This window comes from Pipistrellus kuhlii, unplaced genomic scaffold (assembly GCF_014108245.1).
Source record: "Pipistrellus kuhlii isolate mPipKuh1 unplaced genomic scaffold, mPipKuh1.p scaffold_m20_p_2, whole genome shotgun sequence".
NCBI lineage: Eukaryota > Metazoa > Chordata > Mammalia > Chiroptera > Vespertilionidae > Pipistrellus > Pipistrellus kuhlii.
Window position 1 is genome coordinate 36,535,426 of NW_023425515.1, and position 13,901 is coordinate 36,549,326.

The 13,901-nt window shown below is 37.2% G+C and overlaps 1 protein-coding gene across 13 annotated transcripts in view; it reads left to right on the forward strand.

The window, feature by feature from the left end:
- The window catches only part of YEATS2 (YEATS domain containing 2), a 91,774-nt gene that overhangs the window by 27,000 nt on the left and 50,873 nt on the right, over positions 1-13,901 (forward strand). For 11 of the 13 annotated variants that reach the window (XR_006742055.1, XR_006742054.1, XM_045583738.1 and 8 more), the window contains 5 exons: positions 3,309-3,554; positions 5,737-5,852; positions 7,130-7,291; positions 10,091-10,202; positions 13,145-13,189. Coding sequence is in view for 11 of the 13 variants with exons in the window: in XM_045583738.1 (XP_045439694.1) it covers positions 3,309-3,554; positions 5,737-5,852; positions 7,130-7,291; positions 10,091-10,202; positions 13,145-13,189 (681 nt within the window). In the remaining 2 variants the exon portion in view is untranslated. Of the gene's footprint in view, positions 1-3,308; positions 3,610-5,736; positions 5,853-7,129; positions 7,292-10,090; positions 10,203-13,144; positions 13,190-13,901 lie in introns of those variants that run through there. The other 2 variants (XM_045583741.1, XM_045583742.1) reach the window with 2 other exon arrangements.

Sequence of the window (13,901 nt, forward strand, 5' to 3'; positions counted from 1 at the left end):
TGTGTTCAACCATAATCCTTTATTTGTCCTCTAATCGTACCTCTCTGTGTTGTCAATAATCCCAAGTAACATTTTTTTCTTTTTAATTAATCCCTTTCCTACTAATATTTAGCAGTGTTGTTAGGCTTTGCAGATCCAAAAATAACTTGCCTTCTTTCTCTTCATTTGATTATGGTTGGCTTTGGAGGAAGTTGTAGGTTGATTTTTTTTTTCTTTGACTTTTCATTGCTAATGAATGGAATTTTTTTGTTTCAATAGATTTGCCCTATTCAGGAAGCCCTGATTTCCACCACCCTCCCTCTTACTTTTTATGAAAAATTTCAAATATAAAAGGTTAAATAAGCACCTCTTAATGCATCACTTAGAATGAACAATTTTAACATTTTGCCATATTTGTTTTACCTGTTTTATTTTTCTCTAAAGCATTTGAAAATAAGTTCAGGCATTATGACATATATTTCCTAATGGCCATTCTTCTATGTAGTCATAATACCTAAGAGAATGATTCACTACTATTATCTGTTAACCAGTCCCTATTCAAATTTTCCTAGTTGTCCCCAAAATATCTTTTAAAGCTGCTTTGTGTGTTGTTGTTTTAAAATAAAACAAAACAAAAAACACACACACAGCAAGGATCTAATCAAGGTTCATAGCTACATTTAGCTATTTTTGTTTCTCTAGATTAATTTTATCTGTTGACCTGTTCTCCCATCTATTTCCCCCCACTCCTCCCCAGAATATTGACTTATTTTAAGAGATCAGGGCATTTATCTTGTAAAATGTCCCACATTTTGAATTTTTTTTTCCCCTTGGTTATTCCTTCATTCCCTCTGTTTTTCCTGTAAATTGAAAGTCAAGTCTAAATATTTGATTATTTTAAGGTTAAGTCGTTTTGGCAATAATGCTTCATAGGTGATGCTATATACCTCATGTTGTTTCACTTCAGGAGATATAGTAATCAGGTTGTCCTGCTGTTGGTGATAAGAGTGTAATTATTTGGTTACTGTGATTGCCACTAGATCACTCCAGTTATAAAGGATGTGGATAGGATTGAAAGGCAACAGGACAGATTGACATTTTGATAATTTGAGCATAACTTTGTTGTTCTCTCTTGAATTTATTTTTTCTTAAGTTTCTTTCAATTAGAGTTAGGTAGTTCTTTTCATGGACAGTCCTGGCTCTGTGAGAATGGCGGGAAGTATGATGTCATACTGCTTTGCATTGTGTCCTGTGGTTTTATGGATAAGAGGTACCTTTCATATTTAGGCATTCATGTCATCCCGTGGAGCTTTAGGGTGCCTGGTGTTGGTGATACTCCTGTTGTTGTCTTAGAGAAATCTGGAGTATTATTTGAATTTAATTTTAGATGGTAGACAGTTGTCTCTTCTATTGCAGGACTTTCCATAAAACATTAGAGTCTGAACCATTTTTCTTCAGCTAACAAATAATAACAAATTACCACAAGGTTGGTTGGCTTTAAACAACAGGAAGTTATGATTCTGGAGCCCCGTAGTCCAAAATCAAGGTGTTGGCTGGCGCATGCTCTCTTTGAAGACTCTTAGGAAGAATCTTTCCTAGCCTTGTCCTAGCTTCTAGTGGTTGCTGGCAATCCTTGGTGTTCCTTGGTTTGTAGCTGCATTACTCTAATTTCTGCCTCTGTCTTCACATGGATGTTTTCCCTCTGCATATCTTCTCTTTTCTCTCTATGTCCAAGTTTCCTCTTTAAAAAAAAAAATTAAAAAATGTTTTTGTTGATTTTAGTGAGAGAGGGAGGGAGGGAGAGATAGAGAAACTTTGAAGCGAGAGAAACATTGATCTGCTGCCTCCTGCACCACTCCTACGGGGGATTGAGCCCACAACCTGGGTACGTGCCCTGACCCAGAATCAAACTGGTGACCTTTTGGTGCATGGGACGGCGATCAAACAACAGAGCCACCCACACCAGGCCAAATTTCCCTCTAAAAAGAGCACTACTAATGGTATTAGGGCTTACCTTTATCCAAATGACTTTATCTGAACTTGATTACATCTGCAAAGACCCTATTTCCAAATAAAGTCACATTCATAGGTTTAGGGTGGACATGAATTTTTGGAGACACTGTTTAACCCAGAGTAGATTCCAATGTCATTTGTTATGTGGCTTGCTGTTGGATTCAACAAAATGGACATCATGATCTAAGGGTTGTATGATGTAGGACTGTAGCTATTCTGAAGAGCTGATTATTCATTTAATGTTTTGTTTCCTTTTTTTCTTTCTTTTTTTTTTTTACCATCAGCAGTTTTGAGTTGTGCTATTTTGTGGTCCAGAAATGGAATGGTTTTTATCTTATATTCTGATTAGGATATATTCAGTGATACTTAGTTATAATTTTAGTTTGTTGTAAAAATATATTTATAGCTCTAAAAAGATACTTTTATTATTGAAATTCAACAACTTTGTTGCTTTGATTCTGAAACACTAGTCTCTGGCTCCTTTTTCTTTCTAAAACAATTATTTTAATAGCACAAGGTTTTTTTGTTTTTTAATTTTATTAAATTGATTGGGGTGACATTGGTCAACATGAACATAAAGTTTTCATGTGTGGGTTTCTATGTTACAAGATTTGTATACTGAACTGTGAATGGCACAAGTTTTAAAAGCTGGGCTTCCTAGGAATGTAGCACAGTGTGTCGTATTATATAACAGAACACACTGTATTTTGTATGCAGGTTAACGAGATACAGAAAAATACCTGAGGCTTCAGTACTGAACTAGGTCAAAATTTATGTCAGTATTAATAATTTAAAAAAATGTACACTTATGCATATATTTTTATATTTCTTACAGGGATGTTTTATTCAGAGCTGTTCTATCTATATAAAGCAATGTGAAACTTATTTAAGTTTTTTATTGGTTTGGTGGAGGGGGGGAGAGAAACATCAATTTGTTGCTCCATTTTTTAAAATTCATTGGTTTCTTCTTCTATGTGCCCTGACTGGGGATCAAACCTATAACCTTGGCATATCAGGACAATGCTCTGACTGAAACATATTTTTTTAAAGTCAAATTTTGCTTTCCATATGTTACTATGTATTTACCTTTAATTTTCATTTACCTTCAGAGGACTTGTATCGTTAGCCTTTAGTGTTAGGATAGTTATTTATCACTTTCTTGTTTTGGTGGTTCAGACCATGTTCAGGAATTAGGACTTTATTTTACGGGTGTGGAGAGATTTTGAAAGAGTTTAAGCATGAACATAAAGTAGATAATTTTGCCTACTTTTGATGAATTTGATTAAAGTTTATTTTGATTGCTTTCACTTTTGCAGGGATCAAAGGCATGTGATACAATGGTTTTTAATCATCCTGCTATCAAGAAATTTTTGGAATCACCATCTAGGTCATCATCTCCTGCTAATCAGAGATCAGAAACTCCATCAGCCAATCATTCTGAAAGTGATTCTTTATCTCAACACAATGACTTCTTGTCTGACAAAGACAATAACAGCAATATGGATATAGAGGAAAGACTCTCAAACAACATGGAACAGAGACCAAGTCGAAATACTGGAAGGGTATAGTTGGATGGACGGGAGGGAACCAAAGGAAAAGGGAACTATATTTATTAGAGTGTGTGCATGTTATTTCATTTAACCTATTTTATAGGAACCCTGGGAAATAAGTTTATTATATTCCTTTTAGAGATGGGAAAACTGAGTCTCAATGAGATTAAAGTTGTATGTGTCCACAAGCATCAGAACTGAGCTAAACCTATGTTTTTCATTTTTGTTGTTATTTTTGTTACTCCTCATCCAAGGACATTTTCCATAGATTTTCAGAGAAAGTGGAAAAGAGGGGGAGAGACACAGAGAAACATTGATGTGAGAGAGACACGCGTTGATAGGCTGCCTTCCACACATGCCCCCACCAGGGTTAGGGATTGAGCCTGCAACTGAGGCATGTGCCCATGACTAGAATTGAATTTGGAACCCTTTAAACTACTAGCTGATACTCTATCTACTTAGCCAAACCAGCCAGGGCTAAACCTATGTCTTTCTTTAGTTCTTCAACATTTTTAAATTTATTTTTTAATTTTTATTGATGTCAGAGAGGAAGGGAGAGGAAAAGAGAAATAGAAACATCAATGATGAGAGAGAATCATTGATTGGCTGCCTCCTGCATGCCCCATACTGGGGATCAAGTCTGGGACCCTTCTCAGAAGACCACCACTTTACCCTGAGCAAAACCAGCTAGGGCTAAACCTATGTCTTTCTGATTTTAAAATTCAGTACCCCTGCATATGGCACCACTCCTAGTGCCAGTCACATGGATATGAAAGAAATTTTGAGGAGTTGGCAATGCTGTGACCTTGCCAAGGTCTTTCCACTCTGTCATGTTTATTTGCAAGTGCAGTGATTCTTTAGCATTTTACTCTGTGAAACTTGATAGTCTAAGATACTTTGATAACTGGAGGAAATTTGACGAATGATAAATAGAATTGAAAACCATTTATTGCACTTTGATCTTACCAGTTTATGGAGTTGCCATCTCAAGATACTCTGAACTTGTTAGTATAATATTTGGCTTTGTTTATTTAAAAAAAAAGTTATTGAAAAAAACAAACAACCTTTTGAGAGAGAAAAAAGGAGAAGGAGAGAGAAAAACATTGATGTGGCAGTGAAACAGCCCTGACCAGGAATCGAACCAGCAACCTTTTGGTACAGGGGCAATGCCTACTAACTGAGCCACACCAGCCAGGGCAACATTTGGCTTTAGAAATGAGACTGATGGTTTTTCTCATCTACGTTCTATGATAGAAGAAAGACATTTCAGGGTTCCTTTTCACAAACTCAGACATCAAGGATTTGATTTTTTTTTTAAATAAAAGTGAAATTGGAAATATTTTTTGTTATAAATTCAGGTATTTATTGCTGAAAAAATTAAACTACAGAAAAGTAAAAAAGAATAGAAAAATCAATTATAATGCCACTACTCAAAAATCAGAACTTGTAGTTAATGTTTGGGTTAACTTGCCTTTTTCAGTATTGTTTCTGGGGAAATACTGTATATTTTTTCTTTTTATAATTAAAAAGAATTCAGGTTATGTTGGTCATTGAATTTGGAAATTTATCATCTTTTATATAATATACATAGCCATGTTTATGTAACAAATATTTAGCACTATGTTTCAGGCACTTTTCTAAGAATTGTACAAAGCAATCGTGTAAGGTAAAAACTATCATCTTTATTTTATAGGTGAGGGAACTGAAACAGAAGTTAAATAATTACCCAATATTACACATCTACTAAATGAAAAAAACACGATTTAAATTCTGGCAGTCTGTTTCCATAATTAAACTTGAACTATTGTGTTGAAATTACTTCTTATTGAAATGTTTTGATAGTATAGAAGGTTGAAAAGAAAGTAAATCCCATTGAGCCCTTTCCCCTTTTCCATTTCCTAGAGGTAATCATTGTAATTAGTTTCTTGTGTATCCTTCCACACTATTTGCATAGACAAAGCATATATGTATGCCTATTAATACACACATGTGGAAATATAGTGTACAAACTATTTTGTCTCAACTAATGAAAAATTAGAGTAAAATTATTATTTTATACTCTGAGGTGCTACAAAGCCAGAGAATTTTATAATAAAAAAATTGCAAGTTATTCATTTCATACCTTGTATGATTTTATAGTTTCTGCCTATTGAAAATTGTCCAAATTGAAAATGAAAATTATGATTTCTTTCAGGACACCTCTAGTATTACTGGCTCCCATAAAACAGAGCAGCGGAGTGTTGATCTTGCAGGAGATGAGACTTCACGACTTTTTGTAAAGAAAACAATAGTAGTGGGCAATGTGTCCAAGTGAGTATCCAGTTGAATTGTCTCATTTTCAGTCATCCATTTATGTTAATAGAACTCAGGCATACTCTTATTCTAATATATAAAAACCCAGGGTCCATAACGACCGAAGGCTCCATTGAGGGCTCCACCTGCCAGAAGTCAGTCCTGCAGTCAGTGCTGTTGCCCATGGCGACCTAGCACTGACTGCCAAGGGGGCTTCAGATCAGGCCCCGAAAGAGGCTTAGACAGAGAAGCAGGGTCTGATCTGTAGCTTCCAAAGCAGCTGTTGATAAGCCCTTTCCTCTCTTTTTCTCTCAGTAATTTTTTTTTTCAAACTCTTAGTTGTTTTGTTTTAAAATATATTGGCTTATTTACTTAGCATAATAATCTTCAGGTCCATCCATGCTGTTGCAAAAGGTAAGACTTCCTTTTTAATGGATGCATAGTATTCCATTGTGTACAGGTATCACAGCTTTTTTATTCACTCATCTACTGAAGGCACTTGTTCTGTTTTCAAATATTGACTATTGTAAATAATGCTACTATGAACTTAAGCATGCATATGTTCTTTTGAATTGGTGTTTCAGAATTCTTAGGATATATTCCCAGAAGTGGGGTTGCTGGGTCAAAAAGTAGTTCCGGTCAAAAGGTAGTTCTGTTTTTACCTTTTTGAGGAAACTTCATACTGCTTTTCACAGCGGCTGTAACAGTCTGAATTCCTATAACAGTACAAGAGGGTTCCCTTTTCTTCACATCTTCCCAGCACTTGTTTGTTGATTTATTGATGGTAGCCATTCTGACAGGTGTGAAGTAATATTTCATGTGGTTTTAATTTGATTCTCTCATGATTAATGATGGACATTTTTCATTCTTTTATCTTTTTATTGTCATTTCAGTCTTCTCTGATCTTTGTTATTTCCTTCCTTCTATTAGCTTTGTCTTAGTTTGTTTTACTTTTTCTAGTTCCTTAGGGTATAAAGTTAGGTTGTTTATTTGAGATTTTTTATTTTAATGTAGGCTTTTATTGGTATAAACTTCCTTCTTACGATTGCTTTTGCTGCATCTCTTAAGCTTTGGTGTTTGTATTTCCATTTTCAGTTGTCTCATGTTATTTCTCTTTTGTTTTCCTCTTTGACACAGGGATGATTCAGTAGCATGCTATTTAATCTCCACATATTTGTGAATTTCCCAGTTTTCTTTTTATAATTTATTTTTAATCTTGTTTTAAGTAGGTGTTAATTGTTTTATTAGGCTTTTGAAGGGAAAAAAAAATTCAGTTTCTTTTTATTTTCCTCTAGGTATATACCTCCTGATAAGAGAGAAGAAAATGACCAATCAACCCACAAATGGATGGTGTATGTCCGAGGGTCTCGTAGAGAACCCAGCATTAATCATTTTGTCAAGAAAGTTTGGTTCTTCCTCCATCCCAGCTATAAACCAAACGACCTTGTGGAAGTTAGGTAAGCATACTTGAGTTTCAAGAAGTGCAGATTTGCCCTAACCGGTTTGGCTCAGTGGTTAGAACGTGGGCCTGGGGACTGAAGGGCCTTAGGTTCGATTCAGGTCAAGGGCATGTACCTTGATTGCAGGCACATCCCCAGTAGGGGGTGTACAGGAGGCTGCTGATCGATGTTTCTCTCTCATTGATGTTTCCAACTATCTGTCCCTCTCCCTTCCTCTCTAAAAAATCAGTAAAATATATTTAAAAAAATAAAATAAAGAAGCGCAAATTTATTCAAGTGGAAGAAAAGTGATTTAATTTGAAAACACTCCCTTGAAATCCTTTCTTTCTTCCTCCTTTCCCTCTCTCCCTTTCTCCCTGTCTCCCTCCCTTCTTTTCTTTCTTCCTTCGCTTCTAGTCTTACATCTATCTTTTTAAAATTTAACATTTAAATTGATTTTCGAGAAAGGAAAATTTCAAACATGTACAAAAGCAGAGTATATTGAACCCTAATATATCTAGCACCAATTATTAATAGTTTGCCAATCTTTCTTTCCATCAAATTTTCTTTTTTTTTCTTTTACAAACCGGGTTCTGACTGAAAATTCATTGGTTCAATTAGCATTCCCACGAGTTCCTCTCTGTGCTCTGAAATCATAGTCACTATTTGGGGAAGATCATATTGTGAACATATCTTTTAAGTCCTCTTAGCAGATACATTCAGATAAATTGTCACTTTTAAATAGAGTTTTTTTCAAATAGTGTTTTTGCCAGAGTGCAGGAATAAATGAGTGTTGGGGGTAGGGAAAATATATTTCAATCTAGGTCTGTCAAATAGCTCTCAAGGATTCTGACTCATATTTTTTATTTATTTTTTAAAATATATTTTTATTGACTTCAGAGAGGGATATATATATATATATATATACACATACATACATACACACACACACACACACACACACACACAACAATGATGAGAGAGAATCATTGATTGGCTGCCTCCTGCACACCCCTTACTGGGGATTGAGCAGTTCCTGACTGGGAATTGAACCATGTCCTCAGAGCTCAACCACTGAGCCACACTGTTTAGGCCATCCAATTACTCTAGTTCATTATTTGTGAAAACAGTGACATTGGATTATAAGGTACTAGGGGCCCAGGGCATGAATTCGTGCACCTTGAAAGAAATGGGGGGCCACAAGGCTACAGTGGGTATAGGGGCAGGTCTTGGCCCATCCTCTGTGTTCCCACTGTGGCCCCCCTGCCCTCTCCCATCTCCTGTGTGCGGCAGCCCTGCTCCCACACATTGACAGCATGGAGTGATTGGGGCTGGTGCCAGCAGTGGGTGCAAGCAAGGTTGGCGTCAGTGGGTATGAGTGGCAGCTGCTGCCCAATCATCCTTCAGGAGCAGGGGGAGGTGGAGAAGTCCTCAAGGGCGATCAGTGCCAGCAATTACCACTTGCACCCACTGACGGCGCTGAGTGATTAGGACTGGTGCTGGACGCCAGCAGTGGGTGCAAGTGATGGCTCTGGCACTACCTCCTGGTGCGAGCACCGGGCTGGACCTCGGTGCAAAGAATTTTCAGTAACCACCAGAGGCTCACCCTAATGATGGCAACTGGTGCCCTGCCTTGGTCTGGCACCCCACTTACCTGCTCTACCATCCTGCCGCAGCCGACACTTGCCATGTCCCGCATGCGCCCCCCTGGTGATCAGCACATATCATAGTGACCAGTTATTCGGTTGTTCCACCCTTCATTCTATTTACATATTAGCCTTTTCTTATCTGTCTAATAATAGGGTAATATGCATATTGGTTGGGACACCGTCACAGTAACAACTGATCATCAGGCTGCTCGCACAGGTGGGCGGGGACTTGCAGTGTTGGGGAGGCAATGGGCGGCTGCCGCTTGACCAGGGCTGGTCCCAGGCTCAGGCAAGCTGCCAGTGGCCGCTGCCGCTGCAAGGGTCCGAGGCTCAGGCATTGAGGGCCGGGAGAGTCACAGGCAAGCTGCAGTGGCTGCGAAGGCTGAGGCTCAGGCAGCCTTGTGGCTGGCAGTGGCAGCAGCAGAGACGTGATGGGGGTGTCACCTTCCCCTGATCATTGGGTCGCCTGCTGCAGAGTGAGGCCAGAGGCGGCGGCAGCAAGGGGGTGATGGGGACAGTGCCTTTCCCTGATCAGCCAGCGACAGAGGGAGGCCAGATTAGTAGGACATCCCCTGAGGACTCCCGGACTGTCAGAAGGGGCAGGCTGGGCTGAGGGACCCCCCCCCCCCCCCCCCCGCCCCAGTGCACAAATTTCATGGACTGGGCCTCTAGTATAGGGTAAATATCTTAGCTCTAAATATCCAGTAATTGAAAATTTAATATAGGTATAAGTTAAATTTTTCTTTTATAATTTAGCATTTTATTTATTCATTTATTTTTAAATATATTTTATTGTTTGTTTTGTTTGTTTGTTTGTTTGTTTGTTTTACAGAGAGGAAGAGAGAGGGATAGAGAGTTAGAAACATCCATGAGAGAGAAACATTGATCAGCTGCCTCCTGCACACCCCTTACCAAGGTACATGCCCTTGACTGGAATCAAACCTAGGATCCTTTAGTCCGCAGGCTGATGCTCTATCCAATGAGCTAAACTGGTTAGGGCTATAAGTTAGCATTTTAGCATAATGCAGCATACTGATTTACCTTCAAATGAGGAAATGTAAATGATTGTCAGAAGGATGTGAATTTCTAACTTATCCATTGGGAGAAAACTTTTCCTTTAGAATGATTACATGTGGATTAATGTATTAAAATATCTGCTCTTCCATAGAGAGCCTCCTTTTCACCTGACCAGAAGAGGCTGGGGTGAGTTTCCTGTCAGAGTTCAAGTTCACTTTAAGGACAGCCAGAACAAGCGGATAGATATCATACATAATCTGAAGGTATTGTAACAAAACATTGTTCTCTGGAAATGAAGTATCTCTTTCACCTGGTATTGAACATAGTAGGTTTGTCTTTCTGAGAGAAGTGGCCAGGTGAAGGATAGTGGAAGCAGGATAAATCTTTTCGAGTGTGTTATGCTTACTGCTATACACTCCTTTGTCCTCTGAAGATTGTAAGGGTTTGGGGAGGGGGACACTTTATAGTTGAATGTATGTTCTTTAGATCAGATCATCAGAACACTTGAATTTCTGACCAGAGCTCACTGTTATTGTGTTACCTGCTGTTAATCTGTGTTTTTTAAAAATCTTACTTTTCTATAAAATGAGGCAAATGAAGCCCGGGTGGTGTGGCTCAGTGGTTGAGAGTGTCAACCTATGAACAAGGAGGTCACAGTTTGATTCCAGGTTCAGGGCACATGCCCTGGTTTCAGGCTCGATCCCCAATGTGGGATGTGCAGGAAGTCACTGATCAATGATTCTCTCTCATCATTGATGTTTCTGTCTCTCTTTCCCTGTCCCTTCCTCTCTGAAATCAATGAATATATGTATTTTAAAAATGAGGCAAATACAGGAAGTCCTAAAATTATGTTTCATTCAATGTCATTATAATGATGAGATGTCATAGGAACTTAACTCTTCTATATATCATTTAACCTATAGTAGATTTGGTTTCATTATTCTATTAGAGGCCTGATGCATGGTATTCGTGCAGGGGGTTCGGGCCTCAGAGCCCCAGCTTTGTCTGGGAGGTTGTCCAGAAGGTCATTCAGCTGTCCAGTCTAATTAGCATATTACGTTTTATTATAAAAAATAGATGTTTTGCTTAAAGTCGCAGAATCTGTCAACGACATTAGGTGAGGATTTCCTGAAATAAGCCTTGTCTGTTTATCACATAAGGATAAAGAATATGTTTACCTCCTAAGGGTAACAGTTGAAGTGAACATGTTGTAGAAAATATAAAGTACTACAGCAGATTGTAAAACTTCAGTTATTTATCCTTGCCTGAGGATATGTTTATTGATTTTTAGAGAGAGAAAGGATTTTTAGAGAGAGGAAGGATTGATCATTGCTTCCTGTATGTGCCCTGACTGGGTCAAACCCCGACCTTGTGGTGTACAGGAGGACAGTCCAGCCAACTGAGCCACCTGGCCATGGTGAAGGTTGTAACACTTTGGTTTGTATTGCCAGAAATCCTTCTCTGATATATCCACATGGCTTGCTATGAAGCTATTATAAGTTACATTGTATTAAGTGTTTTCTATGCCTGTGGGGAAAGTAGCATTATATAGTAAGCAGAAAGCACAGAGTATAAAGTATACGTATGAGGTCAACCATGATTTAAAAAAGACACAAAAGAAATATACCAAAATGTTGGAGTATATAATTGAAGTAATGATGTTGTGAACTATTTTCTATGACCTTTTTATCTGTGTGTGCTTTTTGAAAGTATTTTTACATAAGAAACATATTTAACTTTTATAGGTGGAAGACAGACTATTTTTAAAGGTTCCTCTAGGCCCTCTCTATAGTAGTCTTGTATACATTGTCTATATTGAACTTCTCCCATGGCACCCTTACTTGTGGCTTACTTCATTGTTCTCCTTAATGACTCCCTAAACTGAGCTAAATGAAACTGAGTACATCTGCAAAAATCCTTTTTTTGTTTCCTTTGTTCTATAAATGAACCTTTTCAACCTTAAGGCATGCTGAAATTTGCCCTCCATTGCTTGTTATGCAGCCATTGTAAGACAGTTTAACTTCATGTACACATGATTTTCTAGAGATTACTGTGAGATTAGATTGCTTTATGTCCTCAGAAAAACTCAAATCAAATAAAGAATTTACTGCCACTTTGTTCAGAGGGGCAAAACATGGTCCCACTTACTTAGAAGGTCTAAGTTAGTTTTGCTTTCTTTTTACCTTACTTTAAGCATTACACATACCATTTTGTAGACTGGGCCCAGCCCTTATCCCGATGATTAAGGAAGTTGTTTGCATAGTTTTGCATATTGTATTGTCCATATCATTTAGAATTCCTGGTGAAAGATTGAGGCACAGTATTGTTAAATGATGTATTTAAAGCATTTCTTGTCAAGTTTTTTGAAAATTTAATTTTACTACATATTCTGTATCAACTAGAGGCCTGATGCATGAAAATTTGTGCAAGAGTAGGCCTGCCTTCCCCCGGCTGCCGACACTGGCTTCACTCCGAGCCCCGGGCAGCTTCCTCCAGCCACAGCTTCATCTGGAAGGATATCTGTAACGACATCCAGTCTAATTAGCAAATTACTCTTTTATTATTACAGATTGTCCTTGAGACCTTACACACCTGTATTGTGACCATATGACTTTTATTTGTACTAAAGTATCATTTTTCCTGTCATTTCTGTGTCAATCCTCAGAACCATCTTTGCTTCTTACACTTTTTGTTCTAAATATTTTTTTTAATTGCAGACCATTATTCTTCATAATCTTATATTCTATCCTTTTATTGTTTCCTGATTAACTCCTTTAATTCTAATCTGTCTTCATTCTGCACACCATCAGATTAGACTTCCCAAAGTAGGAGAACTATTATGATATGCCTGTCTGAGAAATCTATATTGCTTTTATTTTTTGTGATTATATATAATGCTGCAGTAAACATCTTTTTTTTGTAAAACATCCTCCAATTTTGGATTGTCCTAAGAATGGGTTGTTAGAAGTGTATTTGTTATATTAAAAGTATGATTATTACATGTTTGTCAGAGGTTTACATTAATTTTGAGTAAAATTAATTGAGTAATTCTTCCCCAAAATGTTGAGTGTTTTTGTTGAAGTGATGAATTTATATTATGGAAAAGTAGTTATGGTATGAAAACTTGTGGTGAAAGAGCTGTTAGATAAGATGATATTTATAAGTAAACATGTGAAACCTAACTCTTGCTTTTGTCTTTAAATAGCTGGATAGAACATATACTGGCTTGCAGACTCTTGGAGCAGAGACGGTAGGTTTTTCCCTCAATGGCATTATTTGGGAACAAATAGACTTAAAATTTATCTTCATTTTTAGTTAGAAAAAAGTGAGTGCTAAATTTAGAAAAATTTTATATCCTCATTTATTTACTTTTTAGTGTGAAAAAGTACACATAAAATTTACTATTTTTAAGTATACATTTAAGTATTATTACATATATTCACATTTTGTGCAGTGATTGCTATCATCCTTTTGGAAAACTGAAAAATGTAACAATTTACGATAATTCTCTATTCTCCTCTTCCTCTAGCTCCTGGCACTCACCCTTCTACTTTCTCTCTCTCTGATTTTGACTACACTAGATGCAATATAAGTGGTATCGTACAGTGTTTTGTTTTTGTAACTGACATATTTCACTTAGCATAATGTTTTTGAGATTTATCCACGTTGTAGATGTGTCAGAATTTCCTTCCCAAAAAGGCTGAATGATGTTTCATTATACATATATAGTACATTATGTTTATCCATTTATCTGTCAGTGAACGCTAGACTTGGTTACATCTTTTGGCTATTGTGAATACTAAGAATGTGGGCCAGTTTGCTCCAGTCCCTGCTTTTAATTCTTTATGATAGATACCCAGCAGTGATATTGCTGGATGATACTATAATTCTGTTTTTAATTTTTTGAGGCCTGCCATACTGTTTTCCATAACAGCAGCACCATTTTATATTTCCACCAACAG